Source organism: Rhipicephalus microplus, chromosome X (assembly GCF_043290135.1).
Source record: "Rhipicephalus microplus isolate Deutch F79 chromosome X, USDA_Rmic, whole genome shotgun sequence".
Lineage (NCBI taxonomy): Eukaryota > Metazoa > Arthropoda > Arachnida > Ixodida > Ixodidae > Rhipicephalus > Rhipicephalus microplus.
The window spans coordinates 145806206-145827092 of record NC_134710.1 but is presented as its reverse complement, the minus strand read 5'-3'; the positions used below and the strand labels follow the sequence as shown (position 1 = coordinate 145827092).

General features: G+C 39.9%; 2 protein-coding genes across 2 annotated transcripts in view; one reads left to right on the top strand and one right to left on the bottom strand.

Annotated features, from left to right (window-relative positions):
• The first annotated feature begins 34 nt into the window (after positions 1-34).
• On the top strand, positions 35-5443 carry Sys1 (Sys1 golgi trafficking protein). Its single transcript, XM_037428355.2, has 3 exons — positions 35-457; positions 535-602; positions 5122-5443. The coding sequence occupies exons 1-3, from the start codon at positions 296-298 to the stop codon at positions 5360-5362; spliced, it is 471 nt and encodes a 156-aa protein (XP_037284252.1). The 5' UTR covers positions 35-295; the 3' UTR covers positions 5363-5443.
• Positions 5444-8548: 3105 nt separating this feature from the next.
• Positions 8549-20887, bottom strand: part of LOC119177005 (snake venom 5'-nucleotidase) — an 82296-nt gene continuing 69957 nt past the window's right edge. The window contains exons 13-15 of the mRNA XM_037428347.2: positions 16215-16342; positions 14902-15088; positions 8549-9001 (exon numbers count right to left, since the gene is read on the bottom strand). Coding sequence (XP_037284244.1) covers positions 8897-9001; positions 14902-15088; positions 16215-16342 — 420 coding nt within the window. The 3' untranslated portion in view covers positions 8549-8896. The remainder of the gene's footprint in view (positions 9002-14901; positions 15089-16214; positions 16343-20887) is intronic.

The window sequence follows — 20887 nt, the reverse complement described above, 5'->3', positions numbered from 1 at the left end:
CCATCCAAATCCGTATCCTCACAGGCCACGATTAGTTGGTGTATAGTTGTTGCGATCGATGTCATTGCTGTGCGTAGAAACGTAAACCGCCAAACTTACAATGATCAAACTAATTTTACTGAAGGAATCGTAAGGTTCTATTCAAACCCTGCCTTTGTTCAAGTAGCAGCCTGCACGGCTTGCCTAAGCCATGGTGAGAGGCTGGGTTGTCGGACGGATAAAATGAAGTGCTGCCCCTCCTGAAATTTCACACACTTCATTTAAAAAACAAGTCTGTGACAAATCATTCTGTATAATGGCTGGTCACTTCCGCTACTCAGTGTGGGACCCGTTTCTCATCATATCTCAAATGATAACTCTTCAGTGCATGTACTATGTCGGACTAGGCTTTTGGATATGCTTCCTCGACATTGTCACCGGCCAAGTTTTGTCGCTCGATCAACTGTTTTCTTACGAGGTGAGAATCCAGTCTTTTTGTCGCAGCGTTTAATTGCCACTGTTGTGTTGTGCTATATGCGATGTCGTCAATTGCAGGCGGTGCATATAAAGGACATGCGGGGGCGGTGCATAATAGGATCCTATATAATAAACTCGCTGTTCGCGTAAGTATGCTTTTAATTTTTCTCTGATGTGGATATTAAACTATGTATGAAATCTGGATGTCTAGAGGCAATTAGATCTTTGCTAGTTTCTGAGAAGCGGTGTGATAGTGACGTGACATGCCTGGAGTTAGTCTAGACTTGTTAAGGCACGTAATGACGGAGCAATAGCGCGAAACACGAGACGCGGGCAGAGGAGACGCTTGCGTGTCTCGCCTCCTGTGTGCGTCAACTCCATCGCACTTTCTGTCTGCATAAGTCTGTTGAGGCCGTGTAGGAAGTGCAATCAATACTGTAAACACTGTAACCTCTTAGCAGTGTGAAAGCAATAAGCCAGGAAATATCGCCTCATCAAAACTTTCTCCTGTTACATGCCTCGACTATGTCCAGGTTACATTGTACCCAGGTTTCAATTTATTGCAACATAAACATCAGATGCCCTTTGCTGCCCCCCCCCCCCCCCCCAAGTTATTTCTGCGAGACAAACACCTCAGCTTTTAGAATGCTTCAAAGAGATCTGCAGATTACGGGACAAAGCTCTTAGGACAGTGCGGTGGCATTTTACTCTGCAAAATTCTTATTGGATAGAAGCAGATTTCATCTGACTGTTATAGTACGTACATGCGATCATCATGTCCACTACATAAAAACCATTTTTGTGAACGGTGTGGCTAGGGTTTCGTCCAGATGTAACTGTAAGCACCACAATCGTTATGTCCAGCCATAACTAGAGCCAACGGCTTCGCTACGTCTAGACATAACCATAGCCACTGCTTGCGTTACGTCCACGGTACCACGGTGACGTTTGCATCTGCTAGAGTTTGATGGAATTTCAACTAATTACAGAGAAATGTTTTTTTTTTTTTGTGGCCGCCACAGCAAAAAGAGAATACTTGATTGTTTCAGTCACGTAACACCATTTACATACAACATAAACACGCACAGATACAAGGAAAACGATCGCACACAGTGAGAAATATTTGTCACCGAGAAAAAAAATAAAAGCGGCGCCCATAGAACATTAATGCTGCAATGTTTTAAAAAATACTTATGCAAATAAAAGAAAAAGTTACGGAGGGACTCAAACCAACAACCCCATAATCCTGTACGTGCTGCCTTAACCAACTGCGTCACAACTGCCGATCGGTCTGGAGGGTCTAAAAAGCCCATTTTGTATAGCTGTCATGCTGGACGAAACATCTTCTATCGTTACATTTAGATGTAGCTTTTGCGGAAGGTGAAAGTTACGTCCAGGCATAACTATGATCAGCTGCTAAAGTTACGTCCGTCGTGTGGTACTTGAGTTTGATAATCATTTGGCAGTCTCGGAGGTTTGCTCATGTGTCACTGGGATATTCTCGCTTTTTGGTGTGCTTTCGTCACTATTACTCACTATTTTGCTACAGCAAAACTGTACGGCACAATAGCAACGCAGTTTTGCGCGACTGCCGTGACCACGAAAGTGATTTTCTTATATATATATATATATATATATATATATATATATATATATATAGAAAAAAAAAAGATCGCAAAGGGGCTCAAAACCAATCGCCTCACCATCCTGTATGTGTTGCCTCAGCCTATTACGCCACAACTGCCGATCGGTCCGGATGGTTTAGCAAGCCGGTTTTGAATTGTCACGCTGGACGTAACTCTAACATTCTTTATTTTCACGTCTGGATGTAACTTAACAGCTTCTATCGTTACGTCTAGACGTAACACTATTAGACACTCCGTTTTGTGTATAAGACAAACTTTCTGGTTTACTTCAAGAAAGAAATTACACCAGAAATTGCTTTAAGGATATTATGAGCCATTAGTTATATACAACATACGAGCATTTTTTGTCCAGTATATCTTTCGAGGGCAGTGCCATTTGTAGCTCAAGCCTGCACCAATGAATTTGCTCTCTAGACTGACATAAGCAGCATGATTGGTGACCCCATCATTCAATCAATCTTTAATAGTCATGTTGAAAAGGTAATACATTGCAGGTAAATATACAGGAGGAAGTCTGAAGGTTACTATCAACAGGCAGCACCTCCTGTGTTAATTCATTCAAAAAACTATATTATGAACAAGGAACAATAAGAGCTTTTTTTTTAAATTTTACAAGTAACAATAACATTACTGAAGGTTCAGGTTAGGACTTAGCAAATTGTGTACATACAAAGCAACTATACAAAAAAAAACGGAATGCAGCAGTTACACACATTGCAGAAGATGGCTCAGCGTGGCAGCGCTCTGTGGCGTGCCTGTGCATCTAGTGCTGTTGCATATAGAAACGAAATAGGACAATAATGTGCTGTTCTTGCTTTGCCATAATAAAGCAAGAGCGGTGTACTTTGGTGTCATCAGTGCTGTAGCAGATTATGTGTTGTACTTGCCTCGTGCGTCTGCTCAGCTTTGCTACGATACGCAGCTGTGCCATATGCACAGACGCTTCCCAGAGCTTACCCACGCCGAGTCGTCTTCACCCCAAGAGTGTAGAACACTGTACATCATTTGGACTATATCTTCAGTAATTGGCTGCTGTGCTTCAATCATCTAGGCTCACTGACTTAAGCTACATCCAACCATAGTATTGTTTAGCAATTTGTTTTAGTGAAAGTTTCAAAATTGCCAAAGCATCAAGGTATCACATTGATGGGTAGTCATGCTTAGTGATGTCTGCTTTCAGGTTAGTTGATACATGACCAAGATAGGTTTGTGGAACTGATAAGCATGAACCAATGTACTCGTGTGCCTTATCCCTTGTCTTTATTTTGCACCTTGAGCCTGTTCAGTCGTCATGCCTTTCATCCCAGTTTATCCTTGGCTAGAAAGTTTACTGGGATTGGGTTCCAATTCGTACCACCACATAGTATATTACTATCTTTCAGCAGAAGGGTCTTGTTAATGCAGTGGAAGTGGCAGAAACTATCAGCTGCCATGGTGGTTACGATGCTTGGCTGCTGACCTGTAAGTCACAGGTTTTATCTCGGCTGCAGCAGCTGCATTTCGATGGAGGCAAAATGCTAGAGGAATTTTTCCTCCATTGCTTTACAAAGATTTAGGTGTGCCATGAAGATCCTCAGGTGGTCGGAAATTCTCTGAGCTGTCTGTTACGATGTGCCTCCTAATTATACTGCTGTTTTAGCATGTAACCCTCCTTCTCCCCCTGCATAAGAGAATATGGTACGTTAAGAGCATGTTCTACTACCCACATCTATCTGCACTACCCTGCTTCTGGAGGAAGTTGTGCAACTATAAGTGCTTTCTTCTCATGTGGTGAAATACTTCCAGTGCAAAAAAAAAAAAAAAACAGCATTTTTAGGACTCGCTGCATAGCTTAGTGGCAATGGTGTTGTACTGCTGGGCATTGATCCCAGTTACTACAGCAACACTTCATAGGGTGAAATGCAGAAATTTTTGTATAGTTAAGTGCATATTGAATAAGTCCAGGTATCACAATTAATCTAGAGTGCCCAACTGCATTGTGCTTGATAATCAAATTATAGCTTTGGCATGTAACATCCTGCGATTAAGATTTTGAAAAAAACAACATTGCTTGATAAATCATTCTCAAGTCATATCTGTATGTGCAGGTGTTTTGCATATGACAAAATATTTTATAGCAAAAGTAGAACAACACAGTCATTCCAAATGCCTGAGGTCATAATTAAAATTACTCGTCCAGTCAAGTAACTCGCCCAGCCTGTCAAGTCGCCATCTTCAGTTGCCCCTTTTAATTGTATTTAAAGATTATCTTAACATTCTCGCTTAAGAGAGCATAATGAAAGATGCTTGTCAAAAGTGATTGTTTCACAATAACAAGGGCAAACACTTCTTTTTTGAAGCTTCTGATTATTTTCTTGATAAAAAATATTAATATCCCCTGTTATGTTAACTTGTAATGGATGCATCTCTCTTCACTGCCAGACAAGTTTAACAAGATTTTTACAAGTTTTCACATTGACGTTTTTCCAAGGTGCAAAATAAAGACAAACGAGCCGACGCAACACGAGCACTGTGTTGTGTCCTCTCATCTAATATAGCACCTTATAAAGTTCACTTGCATCTATTACAACACCATGCACATTTTGTGTACTCTTTTATTTCCTTGTTTTTTGCACTGTGCAAACACTTATTACAAGAAGCTTTCATGTTGTAATATTTACAAACATACACAAGTAGAGGTGTTTTGTATTCAAGTATGTACATATTGTGTTTCTGTGTTCTGATGTTTTTGCTTCATATATCATGTAATCTAGATATTAGAGAATTGAGAATGCTCAACGAAATTGGATTGTGGAGATTTGGCAATTTATGAGAAGTAAACTCTAATAAATGCTGAATTTTTTACACAAAATTAACTCTGAAAAATGCCCCCAAATTTCAACCAAAATAAACTGACAACACTGAGTCCTAGTTATACTATCACAGAAACATAACAGTAAAATAAATCCACATGTTTTTATTTTTCAAATCTCTAAGCATTTTCTTGCTCTCTCTCTCTTTTTTTGTCCTCCCTGCATAGGTCCCTGGGTCTGTGGTACTTTGTTCAAAGGACAAAGCAATGCCTTGACTTCACGTGCACAGTGCATTTATTCCACCTCATTGGCTGCTGGATCTACAATGCAGCATTCCCACACACACTGTCGTGGTGGCTGCTGAATACAGCCTGTGTGACAGTCACCTGCGTCTGTGGTGAATTCCTCTGCATCAGGACTGAAATGAAAGCTATTCCACTGAGCCTGTCACCCAAGGCTGACCTCTGAAATGATGGACTTGAGGTTTATTATTTATTTAAGCCACTGGCCATGTTTCAATATTAGAAAAATAAAGCAAGTGCCGTAGGATTTACTTGTGCTTGTATTGATACATGCACATTGTCTGCCTCTCTACGAGTCACAGAAGAGAGGGGCAAGACCAGTGCTCAGATTAACACTTAGTGATATGTAATAAAGGGAGACAAATATCTTTGCAGAACATTTATAAACAGATGTATTCATGCACACACTAGTCGTGCCTGCTAGCAGAAATGGGAAATTCTGCTCCACTACACAATTAGTGTACTAATTTTGCTGCATGTCTGGTTAAAGGACCACTGGCACCAACATTTCTAACTAAAGGTGTTTGTTTAGTTCTTTGTACTCCCTTTTCCTTACCCCCAATTTTTCTTCTTTCAGGAGATTTGGTAAAGCTGGAAGAATCTTGTATAAACACCTGTTTGTGTAGTTATAGTCTCCTGACACACAGATTCTTTAGACCAAATTATTAGTGGCAAACACTGCCTTGAGGATAAATTATTTGAATGCTCATATGGGCTGGCAGCACCTTTTGTTATAATCTGATGCATGATTTAGTGGTTCCTTGATTTCGCTCGTGTTTTGTCAGTTTTCTGTGTACTGTCGATATCATATAAAAGTTTGTACAGTGCACAATGGGATCATGTTGAGGCTCCCTCTATGCTCGTATCTTTTACAAGGTGCCCTCACTCTGTTCTACATTTTAAAATGCTCACACCTGAGCACAAGTGCAACTGTGCCCTTCAAAGCAAGAAGATGGCTCTGCAGCAGCTACATTGTTTCATCCTTTCCCTCATGCAGAGCCCCACATTACTCCTCATTCAGATTCACTGAACCTCAATTTGAGGTGTGTGTGTGATCACAAGCCTGGTCAGTTGCAACCACCATGGTAGTTTATTATGAGCATGTGCTTTGAAGTGCTTAAATTAATGACACCAGCATTCATTATATGTCAGAGCATTTATGGTTTTTGTGATGAGACAGACTTGCTTATTACAACATAAATGTCACAATTGAAAATTTGGCTGTCAGTGGTCATTTATGCAAATCGTGACTCAATCACCTCAGCTACAAATATAGTATTATAATCCCTTTATAAAAAAAACTGGGGCTCTGCTATTTGTTGTCTAATAGTGCCACGGTGCTTACCTAGTCAGTTTTAAAAATGTGCCACAAAAGGAACCACCTGGGAGGTGCGACTTGACTACAAAACCGATGATGAAGACCACCTTCTAGGTTTTGATTCTTACCACCAAATATAGCCCATACACGCTTTACTTTGTCAGACCACATGTCTTCTGGTGCTGTATAAGCTAGATGGAAAGAAGAGGCCACTGAAAAGAAGGCGACTGACAACACATTTATTTATGCAAAAGCATTTCCTGCATGAAAGACATTTTTGAGCGCTTGATTTGGTAAAGGGCTGCAAAAGAAACTACTGAGCTTCTTAATCAATGACAACGTACACTCATTAATGACACACATGTCTATCTAACACAAAATACTCATGGGACTAATATGTCAGAACTTTTTGAGAATAACTCCAGACTAGCAATGAATGACTTACACCTATCTTGGGAATGTGAAAAAATGCCATTGGAAGAGAAGTGCCGAAGTTCATAAAGCATAAGAACACTAAATATCTAGTAAACAAAGCACACTTTCCACATTTAGAACTAAAACAGTCACTTTTTATTAAAACTGTGCAACAAGTGAAAAAGTTAAACAAGGAAGTATTGTCATTATGTCTTAACCAGTATAACATTTTGCTTGTTCTTCACAAACATTCCATTTCACAAGAATAAATTTTTGTGAAATCAGAATGCACACGCATTTACTCACACCTTTGTGTAAGAGAAAAGAGAACTTAAGTAGTTTATCCTCAGATAGGTTTCTCTCATTTGTGGTGCCAGTAAATGTGCTATGGCAGGCATAATAAAATGAAGCTCATCATGTTTTAAGCTTGTGTAATAAATTTTTAATTAGTAAACCACACTTACTGACTGTTACTTCAAAGGGCTGTTGTGATGCTAACAGCAGGAATATAAAGATGCTCTAAATATGTGCAATGACTTATCAAACTAGCCTTCCTCGTATAGATTTCTGGTTAGATTGCATACTTTTGGTACACAGTGAATACATATAACAAATGTACTTTATATATTAACCAAATAAATTTTTGATAGCCATCTGAACAGGATGTGTCCTTTTACAAAACTAGAACAAGCTCTGTGCAAATGGCATGTCAACAACTCTATGTCATAGTGAAGTCTAAGCATCCCAATTTCACATAGCATCTCTGTTGTTGCTACGCAATATTATACTGACAGTTGGGCTTGTGTTCTTCAAGCTACAACAGTACCTGCTGGGAACACCACACCAGTGCAAAATGTATACCCTGCATTACACAACTTGGCATTGAGAACATTTTTGTTGCACAGGCAGTGCAAATAAGAAAAAATATACTTGGAACACTTTCACAACCTAAAATTGTGCAACTAACTTGCATAGACTCAATATACTCAGTTATGTTTTGTGTTTTCTTTTCTCCTGCCCATTTTCTAAAATATTAGAAGTGCAACAACCATATGGCTGCCACACAGGGTCTTCTCTAACCAGCAGACAAAATACACACAACCTCTAATCTTTTGCTTACTAACCATAGTGGCCATATTTATATGTTCAAACCAACTCACATATGCTATAAATTTTGTTTTAGTTAGTGTGTTGGGCAGGCTTTAATGTGGATGTGGTTAAGAAGAAAATAGTAAAACAATAAATGATGGAGTTTAAAATTATGATAAAATATTAAGAGATTCTCAACAAACTAAATTATACAGGAGAGCCAAAGCTCAATGCTTTATCAAATTACACTTTTCAATAACTGAAGGAAAATAAAAGTGATGAGTAAAACCAGCATATTGTTTAAGTATGAGTGGGCATACCCTTACCCTCTTCACCTCATTTGGGTAATATATATTGTTCAGGCATGAATCGGTTCCATACTTTAACTCTTCCCCATCCATTTTTATATCTTCAAAAACTAATTTACTTCCCTATAAATCAAGTGCATTCTTTTTACCATTAGAGGAATGTCTAAATCACAAGTGATGGCACTTGTAGAACAAGTAGTACCAAAGTTTTCAAGGATGACAAATTACAGTGCTTTTTGTTTGCCATCATTAAGAAATTAGTGCCGAGCAGAGCCATGAAACGCAAATTTGATTACTGCCTCTCCACACTGTTCCTACGTATACTGAAAGAGGTGCACTTTTCCTCTGTACTTAATTACCACATCTGCACTGCCTTATGATGTACGAGGCTTAGTTACCCAACAACAAATTTAAAGTGACAGTGTTGAAAGGTCTTGCTTGCAACCTAGGCAAATGCACCGGTGCCAAAAGATATCCATTCAAACTTTCAAAACTGTGCTATATCTTAAGCTGTGCACAAAATGTGAACTCTGGACTAGAGAGAATGCAAGTGAACCGAAATTCATGTCTTCTAGTTCTTCTCAAAGCTTCCCGTCGAAGGCTCTTCTTCAATCACTTCCTCAACAAGACACAGTGGATGTAAATCACTGTCTTCCCAGAACTTCTTCACAACCTGCTGAAACAAAATAGAGGCAACAAAGTAAAGTAAAACCTTGTCTTCTTTCACATACTCAAGGGAAGGGCACTGAGGCATGGTAAACCTATTACCACATAATTGCGAGTAAAGTTACAAGTCCATAGGCTTTAAAGCAATTTTATTAAAGCTGGGGGCGCAGTCCTTACACCAATACATGCAAAGATTAACGATGGTAATTTTCTTGAAAAACTACAGCCAGAAAGTAAAAGCCAAAACAAGTACTTTTGGTGGTGCTCACAATCACTAATTTGACTGTTAGACAAATTTTCAGTTGAATGCAGATATTTAATTCAACTGCACTCCAATCGCGCTTGTACAATAATGCATGATGCAGTTGAACCCACTTATAACAAACTCAAATGCCACTAATATTTCATAGTTATAACTGACAATTTCTATAAATGGGTTAGTACATGAAAAAAAAAACGAAATGGGGGATGGTAGGCTGTTATGAGAAAATCATATCAGACGGGATATGCCAACTGACATCAGTGAAATGGATGACAAAGCTGCCGATTCTTATGGAATGCTTAAACATTCAGATGCTTAGACGCCAAAACTTTTTGAAGTCTCAACTTTGTAGTCAAATAGCATGCTTTAACAAGCCTTGGCAACTCCCGTGGCGTAGCAGAATTTAAAGGTCAACTTTGCCGCAATGTCACTGAGCAATGCGGTGAAGAATACCGAAACTTCGAAAGAGTCCTAGTATACATTCGAGGTTGTGGCCGGAAATTCAGCAGCTTGAATTTCTCGATTTCCTTCTTTCATTTCAAAGATTTCGTGTTACATTACGTTTCAGAATGAACACTATATGGCCAGAACTAGTTATAACCGATAATGCGGCCTGAGTGCATTTCTCCAGATGGGTCATTTCACCATAGAAAACATACTGAAGTTGACGGTGGAGCAGCTATAAACGATATAATCTCAAAACCTGTATTGTCATAAGCGAATTTGACTGTACTGGTGACCCTATTCTGAATAAAGCCTATGTTGCTTTTGAACATTATTTGCTAGTTTTGCACTTTTTATGAGACAAGACGATTAATTTATTTAACTAGTTGCTCTGAGGAAAAATGAAGGCAATCTTTGTTTTGTAGCAGTGAGGTGTCATCTCCAAATTCCTAGATTAGTGGTCAAAGGGTCATAGAACAACAGAGAGATGAGCTATTACATATTAATGTTAAAAGACAGTTAATTGTTAGTTGGCATTCGTGGTGTCTTCACATATCTCTTGTGTCCATATTTACATGCCCTGTCTTTTAACATAAAAAAGGTGACAGTGATAAGAAACTGATGGTAAAGTATTGCTTGTGAGAGCCATCAATAGCGCTTAAGTTGACATTGTGAGCAAGAGAAGTCTTGAAAATTATTGCTTGCATTGCTTAAGTTTGAGAATGTGTAGCACATTGTAATGATAAAAGACAGCTTCTAGAAATGCTCATTTCAGGCTTGGCACATATGCACCAAGTCATGTTTTTAACGACAGAGATACTGCCTGTTCAGCCCCTGCTCAAGACGACACATTCAATGAGGCACTTTCCAAGCAGATAAAGATGCAACATGATATGAACAAAGTTATTTTTTTGTAGCTTGATTTGAAGCAGAAGTTTATCCTGACATCTTGGTCGGCTTCTACATGCCATATCACAGTGCTGGAAGCTAATTTTACTAGTTGTAAGCATGCCAAGAACCTTCTTCTGCAGTAATCCCTGCAGCAAAGAAAAAGGTGCTTCTTTTCTACTTCTTTCGAAGCTTCAACTTTTGTTGCCAACCACGTGATGAGTCACAAGTTTTAATCAATGTTCTGACTTGAGTTGAAATCCAAAGCATGAAATTATCTGTGGAACAGACATGGTCAGTGCACTGCTCATGCTGAGTGACTAAATGTACCAATCAGCCTCAGTGTTTCGTGAACTGTGGTACTGCAGAGAGTGTCTAAAGTTGTGACAAAGGTGCTTAACACAAGGCTGTTTCAACATTTCAAAAAGTGCACATTTTATAAGATATTATAAGATACTATGATCACCACAAGTTTCATACTACGGTAGTGTTGATGTATTAAACCAATTTCGCCAAAGTGAAATTATGCTTCAGTTTAACTTAAACCATATGCTTTTGAAACAGTATTCTGCCACTGTTACATAATAGCTGAGGTGGTTGACAAAAAGAATGAAGAATAGTAAGTAAGATGAAGTTTTGCTTTCAATTGGGAGAAGCAGGAGCAAAAGCCCAACAAATGCTAAAACAAGCATTTTAGGTGAAGCCAATCACCATATCCAAACTTAAAAATAACAGTTCAACAAATTCAGGAGCAGCAGAATATCTATTTGGAATTTTGTAAACCCCTTTTGAAGACATACAGGAAGTGAATGTGGTAAGATCTTGTGAAAAGAATAATAGATGTGCCTTTTGCCTTCGGCACCTTGCAAAGAATCATCAGAAAATGACTCTTGAATGGAAAATGCATCATATTGCAACAAGATTTTTGCCCTCTCCTCACAAGTCAACAAAGGAGCACTAAGTACCGGTTTTCATGGATTAGATAAAAAAGACAGTGTACAGAATGGGGGCATATAAACACACCAGCATGTTCAGCGACAAGCATAAACGCATGCTTTAAATGCATGCATCAAACTCATTATCATATCAGCCAACCAGAAAAACTAACAAAACATGACAAAAGAGTCATAAGTGAATAAGGCCAGAACAACAGCCAAGAAAGCTTTCAGATTTACTGATTATCGATATTAGGGGTGCCTTCAAATATCAAAGCGAAGAAAAAATTCGTGAACATGTCGTGTCGCTGCAGCTAATGTTTCCACAAGCCGAATAAGTAAGAAGCGAGTAGTTCTTCTTATATGGCAAGTTTTATCAGTACAATTTTTGTTCTATGAAATAAAATAATCTTAAAGTTCTCCATTGATGGCCATCTTCCCATTTGGTCATACGCAGCTTCCTCATTGAAGTTTTTCATTGCCTTCAATGGGGTACATGAAATATGATTTTCTTTCTTGAAAAAAAAATTACAATGATAAAAAGACTGCACAGAGTCATTCTAGTAAAATAAAAACATTTTTACAATATTTGATGCACCTGAAACTGAGGAGACTTGTAAATAATTTACTGCTTTCACCTGTACTATCTACCAAGGTAATGAAAGTAATTAAACAATAAAATAGAACAGCATGTCATTAAATAATAAAAATAACATCTGGGGCTTAACGTCCCAAAACCACGATATGATTAGGAGAGACAGCGTAGTGGAGGGCTCTGTAAATTATCCTTACCGGGAGTTCTTTAACATGCACCTAAATCTAAATACATGGGCCAAAAACATTTACACCTCCATTGAAAATGCAGCCGCAGTGACTGAGATTCGTTCCCACGACCTGCGGCTCAGCAGTCGAGTGCCATAAACACTAGGGCTCCGGTGGTAGGACAGCACGTTGTTAGATACATATGAGTGCTGTGCTTGTTGGAAGAAACAAGGTACTACACCACTGCACACTGCTTTAAAGAGCTGTAGGCACAGTGAGACTGTCCAAGTAGTGAAGTAGTCCACCAAAATCTAACCAACAAATTTTCAGGCTGCATAAATACAAGAAATCCCTACTGAATGACTGGAAACCATCACATCGCAGAATGCTAGCTATTTCGCATGTGTGCTGAAAAACTGGCTTTTCAGGGTTATCATTTGGAACAGTCCCCACTTGCAATGGGCTTTCACTTTGTGTTGCTATCTATTTTATTTATAAGAAATAATTTTACAAACATTTTACACAGTTATTTCAGAAATGAAATGTTCATCGCGTAATAAAGAATATTCAATCCACATTTGAAATCTTGGATACTTTACAAACCCTTATTTCAATAGACCCTCTGAGAGAAATTTCAGTGAAAACAAGCCAGAAGATCATGGTAGTAAAAACAAAGAATGTTCAATCCACACTTGAAATCCCAGTTGTTTCATAAACCCCAATAACAATGCACTCTCTGTTAGAAATTTCAGAGAAGACAAACCAGCAGATTATATTAGGTAGAAAGGTTATAAAATAGTCAGCCCTTTTATTAAACAGCATTCTGCACATAGTACTGCATTCAATCCATATGATGCACCTATCAACCTTTTTCTTTTACCTTTTTACCTGCAAACACTGCCTGAAACAGAAAAAAAAAGAGGGAGGCTCCACGCAGGGACACTATAAGTTACAAGTCAGAAAGAAAGTGCTTTATGCCTATAAGATAGCTTAAAAGAGAGATACAGCTGTAAGATATTTAACTGCTTCAAAATAAAAAACAAAGACACATATGGTTGAAAACTAACATCTACCAAGCAACGAACTATTAGGATTTTTACATGCATAATCGGAAGCATATCAGATCAGAATCTTTGCATGCTGGTGTATAAGCAAAAATTTTTGCACTGGAGAACAAGCAAATAGAGATAAGTTTCAGCCAGAGCTGCCATGCTCAGATCTAGGGTTCACCTCAGTGGTTCACAGTTGAAACCAGTCTAACTGCACTGTGGATAGTTGTAATTCAGGCTCCAGGGAACTGAGCCCGACCGGAACCACTGAAGTGTTGCGCCATACACAAGGAGGGAAAATGTGAAGAAGCCATAAAACACCAATCTGAATACAGGAAGTTGGGCAGTACTGGCATGTCCCACAACAGCACATGGCTACTGCTCCATTGATAGACAATGCACCATCTTTCAGTCAAAGCACCTAATAAGCAAATTTAATAAAATAAAATAAATACCTAATGAATAATTTGTTCCTACAGAATACTTCTTAAAATTTTACCTATATCAAAAATATAGTCCTGCACCACAGCTGAAAATTAAGAAGCATTTCAATATCTCGTGTGAACGTTAGCCGACTGTAAGAATAGAGTGAGCAGCTAGAACTTAGGGTGCATGCCCTGTTTCTGTTCGTGCCTGTAAAGATAATCGAAATAGGCAAAAAAGAGCAAGCCTTGTACATCGACAGCAAGAACTTAATCTTGCAATGTTTATTTTATCATCGACATGGTCAAAAAATGGTGATAAGTCTGTTGCGCACAAAGGGCATGCTTTTGCATATACAGCAGACTCTCAGTAGACAGAAATCTGTTAAACGAAACTACTGCTTAAATAGAACTACCCCTGATTTCTTTTATACTTGTATTCTGCACCGATGTTCATCTTTCCGAAAACGAAACTCCTGTTAATGGAACATACTACTTTCCTGGTCCCTTCGGGTTGTGTTTAATGAGAGTCTACTGTACTGTGTTCACACCAGCACCCTCCAGGCAATATTCCTACACAAGCTGTTGTATTCTGACAGCTTGGTGTCCTGAAAAAAACAACATCAGGTGCACCATGGCCAGCCTTCCTAGGTATTTAGGCATAGCATGATTACCAGCAACCAGACTTGACTGCATTCAGGACACATAGTGGTTGCTAACAGCAACTGGTGCAGTATATGCAGGGTATTACTGCATGCTTAATAGGTGCTCAGCATAACACATAATATTTGCACAAATTATAAACACAAAAAAAACTGTTTCATAAATGAGAGAATAAAGAGAAAGTTATCCACTTGGTCGTGCACTGTTTATTCTTAAAAATTTAAATATTAAGGACATCACACCCCATTATAAAGGCTTCACACTTGTACAATATTAAATGCTCTGACTATACTTTCCAACCTTACATGGTGACACAAACAAAATTTCATAATTTCAAGCATGCAACCAGTGGCAAGATGGCACTATATGCTATAATTCGTTGCATGTTAATTATCAAGACTGTAGCAGACATATGAAATTTGCCTGCAAGTATAGTGGCTTCACTAGTACAGAAATTATAGAAACTGACAGAATAAAAAGCTTACTTCTTCTGTAAAAATGACTATGCGGTTCTCAACCTTCGGCTCCATTTTGCATGTCTCGTGCTCAACGTCTTCAAGCGAAGTTTGCCGCTGGCGAAACAGCCCCCTTCTTGCTGATGCATCAAGGCTGAGACCTCGCTTCAACGGTGGCTTCATGGTGACGTCTTCACAAGTTCGCACAAGACTGTGTCTTTATAGAATTGAAAAAAAATATATACTCAGTTCCAACTTCCTTTATTCATTTTCTGGAAACATGCTTGCACTGTTAAAGCCCTCTGGGTTGCTTTGCAACACCTGCCTATTGAAGAACTTTTTTGAGTGAAAGCAACCTACCAATTAGCAAACAGTGCATTTATTTTAATTCATGACATATAAGCTCAATCATTGTGACTCGCCAAGTCCTCAGACTTGAATAGAGTGCTTTATTGTGGCATGCACTCATTCAACAAGAAGCCATTTAATACACTGTTCAAGCTGTTTGAGATTGAACCGACTTTTATGACCCACATTTAAAAACCACACTTATACTTATTATCTCTTGCCCTCAAGCTTTCTGCACCTTAATGTGTTTCATAAACATATCTTACACTTATGTCCAAGCTTTTCTCCTTCAGCTTATCGCCACAGAAAGAGAGAGCTTCATAAGATAGCCCAGCAGGTACCTGAAGGTGACGCTTATGCAGCACAACATGGCTGAACATGCGTGCATCTTTTCAGAGCTGATACATTTCATCACAATTTCAAGAGAAGATGACATTCACGACACGTGTCTACATGTGCGATTAAGTAGCATTCAAGGGCTGTCAGAATTTCATGCAAAAGTTCAAAGATGGCAAATTCTATAGCAGATCTCACTTTTATAAGACAACAGTCTTTTTGGCTTCTCTCCATGCTGCCACAGAAACAGAGCCCTGACGATCGCGACTTCCCAGTGCCACCACTCTTTCAGATGCTGGTGGCATGCCGTTTCTACAGTTTCTACATTACAAGTGGTGGTGGCATGGAAACATATAGCTCAAGTGTCCCGCAGCACTGAGTTATAGTGGATAAAGCAAATTATAAGCTTCGACTTACAGTGAGAGTAGCATCATGACATAACACTGCTCATTCTGAAGATGTAACATGAGAGTTAGCATTTAAAGCAGAGATGAATTCACACACACAAAGGGTACATCAGAAAAGTATTAAACCTTCTACATCAAACCTAGACCGAACACACTAGTTACACAGAAGTGTGAAATTGCCAGTCTTGATACATCACTTTTTTTTCACACCGTAATACTTGAAAAAAGTGCCAAATGTAAAAACCAGCATACCGTCGAGACAGGCAGACCAAACTCTGGCGGTGGTGTGTGCGGGGGTGGGCCACACCAGTGAGGATGCGGACTGCTTGGAAGTGATTCTGCACGGCTGTGCACAATTCAGGGCTTTCATCGTCTCTCAACTGTAAAGAAAAAAGAACAGACAGTACAAAATAGGTCAAGTTAGCCTTTCAGAATTTATTCATGTGTGCTGCCAATCTTCACAACAAAGCCCAAAATGACTGTAATTCAGTGTTATAGCTCATGTATATTAGTTCCCCTCAATGTAGTACAATCAAAGGCTGGTTTATGCATGCGCCACGCACGGGTTCGAATCCCGGCTGCGGCGGCTGCATTTCCGATGGAGGCGGAAATGTTGTAGGCCCGTGTGCTCAGATTTGGGTGCACGTTAAAGAACCCCAGGTGGTCGAAATTTCTGGAGCCCTCCACTACAGCGTCTCTCATAATCATATAGTGGTTTTGGGACGTTAAACCCCATATATCAATCAATCAACACATGCGCCACAAGATTTATCAATATGACACATCCCCAAAAGCATACTTTTAATTCCTTCACATGAAATGGGAACTAACAGACAATGGTGCCACGAAGTGGACGAAAAGATAACTTGCTGCTGGTAGGCACCGAACATGCGACCTTCGAATAAATCTGATGCTGTACCATCCGAGCTACAGCAGCGGTCATACCCCCCGTCCACTTTATGGGGTATATATGTGCATTTAAACATGGGAGTGTCAGTATACAAGCATCCCAAGTAGCCATGACAGCGAGTGTGGAACACTCTTTTCTTCCTATTGGCATCCTGTAGCTCATGACCTTACTACAAGCTCATACCTGCCAAGTTCAAGGATTCTGAATCCGGGAAATTTTCTGCAGCAGGGGGAGGGGGTACTGAATTATTTGCTCCTATTTTTTTTTCGGCACCAAAAAAAAACCTCCAAGGAGAAACAAACAAATAAACATCACGAAAAACAAGAGGGCGTCGAGAGTTTCAATCGCAAGCGCAAACATCGGCGTTGCAGTCGGCTTGAAGTGGCCGAACACACAAAGGTAGGGTTTCCCACTAAGACGAGAATCTCAAAGGATCAACACAACTTGTAGAATTTATTTCCATCAAAACAGCTCGTGTATGTCTTACTGGGGCACACATGAACGAACGTGACGGCGCAGCTGGCTGCCGCAAAAGCGCGGGTCAAATCTTTGCTCTCTACTAGATTCTTTTGACAGGAACGGCAAAACGCGTCTGGCCCCTTTGCTATTGACAGTCTAGGCTGGTTTTTTGCTGTCGCCGCCGTTATTCACCGTATATGTATATATCTATGTATATATTAACACTCTGGAAAGGAAAAAAAAAGCCGCCCGCACTAGGTGCCCAGCTGCCCTGCAGATAAGGGGGGGGGGAGTTTATGTTTGTGCACGCGCTTATCTTTCGGTGGGGAGAATCGTGTGCCTTCGGCTTTCACTGGAACAATTGGGTTAGTTGCCGGGCCCACAAAGGTATCTTCGGTCTATGCACAGGCCCCATTTGCGAAAAGAGCGCGCTTTTCATGCACAACGAGATATAACTGGGACAGTTGTTAGTTTGTACTCATCCGTACTTTTGATTATGTTTCGAGCATCGCTTTTTTATTCTTTAAAAAGCGCGTTACGTGTCGAGCGGTAAATGCAGTTAGTTTGCTCTCATCTTGTGTGTATTGTTTTCGTGCCTCATTTGTGCTGAGCAGCGCGCTGCAAGTTTCGATCTGCTTGCCGTTCTCAGTGTGACATTCCAAGTTGTTCCTGTCGCATTCATTGCTTCGCCCTTGCGGCGAAACTGTGACTTTTTTATGCATTTACTACCTTTAGTCTACCGCTGCATGTCCTCGGAGCTCGTAAATCGCTATCGCGCCGCCGCGACCACGATGTTGTGCGCGACGGTTGCGGCACATGGTAGTTCCTTTTTTCAACCCCCGTGCACTGGTTGAGCGTTCGATGGGCGCACACTTTTGGGACTCTTGTCAGTTATACAAGATCGCGTGAAAAGCGACCACGATTTCGTCGACAGCGGTTGTGGCAACGACAATCACCCACACTGTAGAAGGCAGTGCGTGCGCCGGTCGCAGGCGTACTTCCGAAGCTTCAAATACTCTGCTCTCGGCCTTCATTCAACAATTTCTGTACTAAAGTTCGTATCACCCGCCGGGATTAGGAAATGTGTTCGGATCATTCGAATTTAGACCCAATAGACATAGTAGAATTTCGCTGAAGAATTTTACGAATTCGTCTCTGTTGCGGTTTCGCATAGATTTTACTGTACGTTTAGATGAACGCTTCTAAAACTCATTCATAATAAAATGGGTAGGTTCGAAAAGCCTGAAACGGATTGAGCTGCTTTTTTTGTCAAAGCGGCCGGATCAGGCACAAAAATTTCAATTTCCGGGAAATTTTCATGACAACCGTACAAATCAAAGAAACGGTCCAAATCCAGTAGTCTCCCGGCCAATCCAGGAGACTTGGCAGGTATGCAAGCTGGCAGCTGACCAATAATTCCTCGCGTACCACCTGAAGGTATCAAATCTGCCAGAACGAGACCTTTGCTATAAATGAAGGAAGTGTCAATTTAAGGGCTCGTACCACACTCACCATCTCATAGTGGAAAGTAGCTGAGTTGGTACAGCATTTGATGCGTTATTTAAAGGTCGCTGGTTCAGTCCCCACCAGTAGCAAGTTATCTTTTCGTGCCCTTTTATTTCTTCACGTTTACATTACAATCACTAATGGAATCATTCTCTATACTTTCCCTTGCATTTATGTCTGTAAGTTCTCATTAATACTGTGTCTAAAAAAATAAAGCCCCTAAATTTTCACTGTTCTTCCTTTTGCACATGAAATATAACTTTAAAACAGTGGATTTACATAAATTCAGCTCTATATAATCATAGAATTTCAATTATAGAATTGCACTTTTCATTTAATATTAATCCAAACAAAGGCCTCCACATGGACCTATACAATGCCCTGGGCTAGCACTTGTTATTTTGATCCTAAAATTAGCCCCACTCATTCATCCATTCAAACTGCACATTATTAACACACATGTGCTTAATCAAAATTGTGACCTCCCCCCTCGGTACCTGTCTCGATAGCATTAAGAGAACAGTGAAGGTGTCAACGTATCTTCTAGAAAAATAAGTTTCGGCCAATCCAGAGAAACTTCGGAACAAAACAAGCAGTAAAAATGCATGATCTCTGTAATAAAGTGCAGCTTTTTTTTTGTGTGTGTCCTGCAAAACTTTCACGAACATGGCTGCTAGATGCTCCTGTTGTCTAGGTGAATACTTCAAGCTTAAAAAAAATAGATTTATGTGCCAAACACTCAGATAAAGCTAAAAAAACAATTATATTATGCATCCAGTGATAAAAATGAACCTTGATCTGTAAGCTTGCCAGATAAATGCTCTAATCACTAAGCCATGACTGCACATATATATATACTTCAATCGTGCCCAGACCAACTAGCCATACGAGACGACTGCCGCATGTGTGACAACATGTAGCAGGAACAAAAGAATAGAAATTTTAAGGGCTCATTTTCTTTTTACACACAATCTTAATAAAAACCAACAGTAATGAAGCCAAAAAAGGTACACGGGGCATGATTTGTAGTCCTTTAACTGTACTGAAGTAATTATGAGCGTGAGTAATATGAGTGGGAGTAGTACGTGTGTGAATAAATTAAAAGTGGATTGATCTCTGCCAGGAATAACAACTTGTTCCCGGCACGGACCGACACTGCAACCTTTGAATAATCTGTCCAATGCTCTACCAAGTGAGCTATGGCAGCGGTCGTTCTCCCGCCCACTTGATTAGGTATATCTGTCCATGCAAATTTGGGAGTGTTAGTCCTACTCGCACCCATGATGGCAAGTGTGAAACACTTTTTTTTGCCAGCTGGCGGCCGGTAGCCCATGATCTTTTTAGTAGCTGGAATCTGACCAATAAGCTCTCACATATTAGCGAGAAGGCATCACGTCTGCCTGAACTAGACCCTTGCTATAAATTAATGAAAAAAAGGGAATATTAAGGGCTTGCTTTTGTTTGTTAGCCACAACCTTAAAGAAACACTGTTAAGTCGATGTTAGTTGCTGAAATAGTGGTCCAGAAACCTGGTAGTGCTACTTTTGCGCCAAGGAAATGCTTATTTTGAAATAAAATCTCGTTTTAGTGGTACACATCGCATTAGCGCATTTCAGATCCCCCCACCTGAAAGTGGCGGTCTCACGTCACTGTTGCTGTGCACAACCTTGCCTGGCTTTACTGAGCGGCCACCGTTGCCTGACTTTACTGAGCAGCAGAGCGAAAGTAGCGGGAGCCACAGCAGCAACAACGGCCACTGAACAATTTTTAGCCATGGCCTCCATGATGGTAGGCGTGCTTGGTTGATCTGCGCTCCACTAGATGGCAAGACCTTTCCAGCTTAACCAGGCGAAAATTGAACTTTTGAGCCACTCGCGCCGTTCTCTATAGTAACGTCCGGCGGTTCTTTTTTTCATGAATCAAACAGAAACGAACAAGCACCATTTTATTACCTCTTTTGATTCATGGAAGGTTCTTTATTTAGTGCAGCTAGTTCAATTACTAGTGATTAATTGTAGGCAGTAAGTCTAATGTCATCGGGATCATTTTG

Coding starts and splice junctions, on each gene's coding strand:
- Sys1 (XM_037428355.2), top strand. CDS start 296: ATGGCTGGTCACTTCCGCTACTCAGTGTGGGACCCGTTTCTCATCATA. Junction 458..534: donor ATCAACTGTTTTCTTACGAG/GTGAGAATCCAG, acceptor CGTCAATTGCAG/GCGGTGCATATAAAGGACAT. Junction 603..5,121: donor ATAATAAACTCGCTGTTCGC/GTAAGTATGCTT, acceptor CTCCCTGCATAG/GTCCCTGGGTCTGTGGTACT.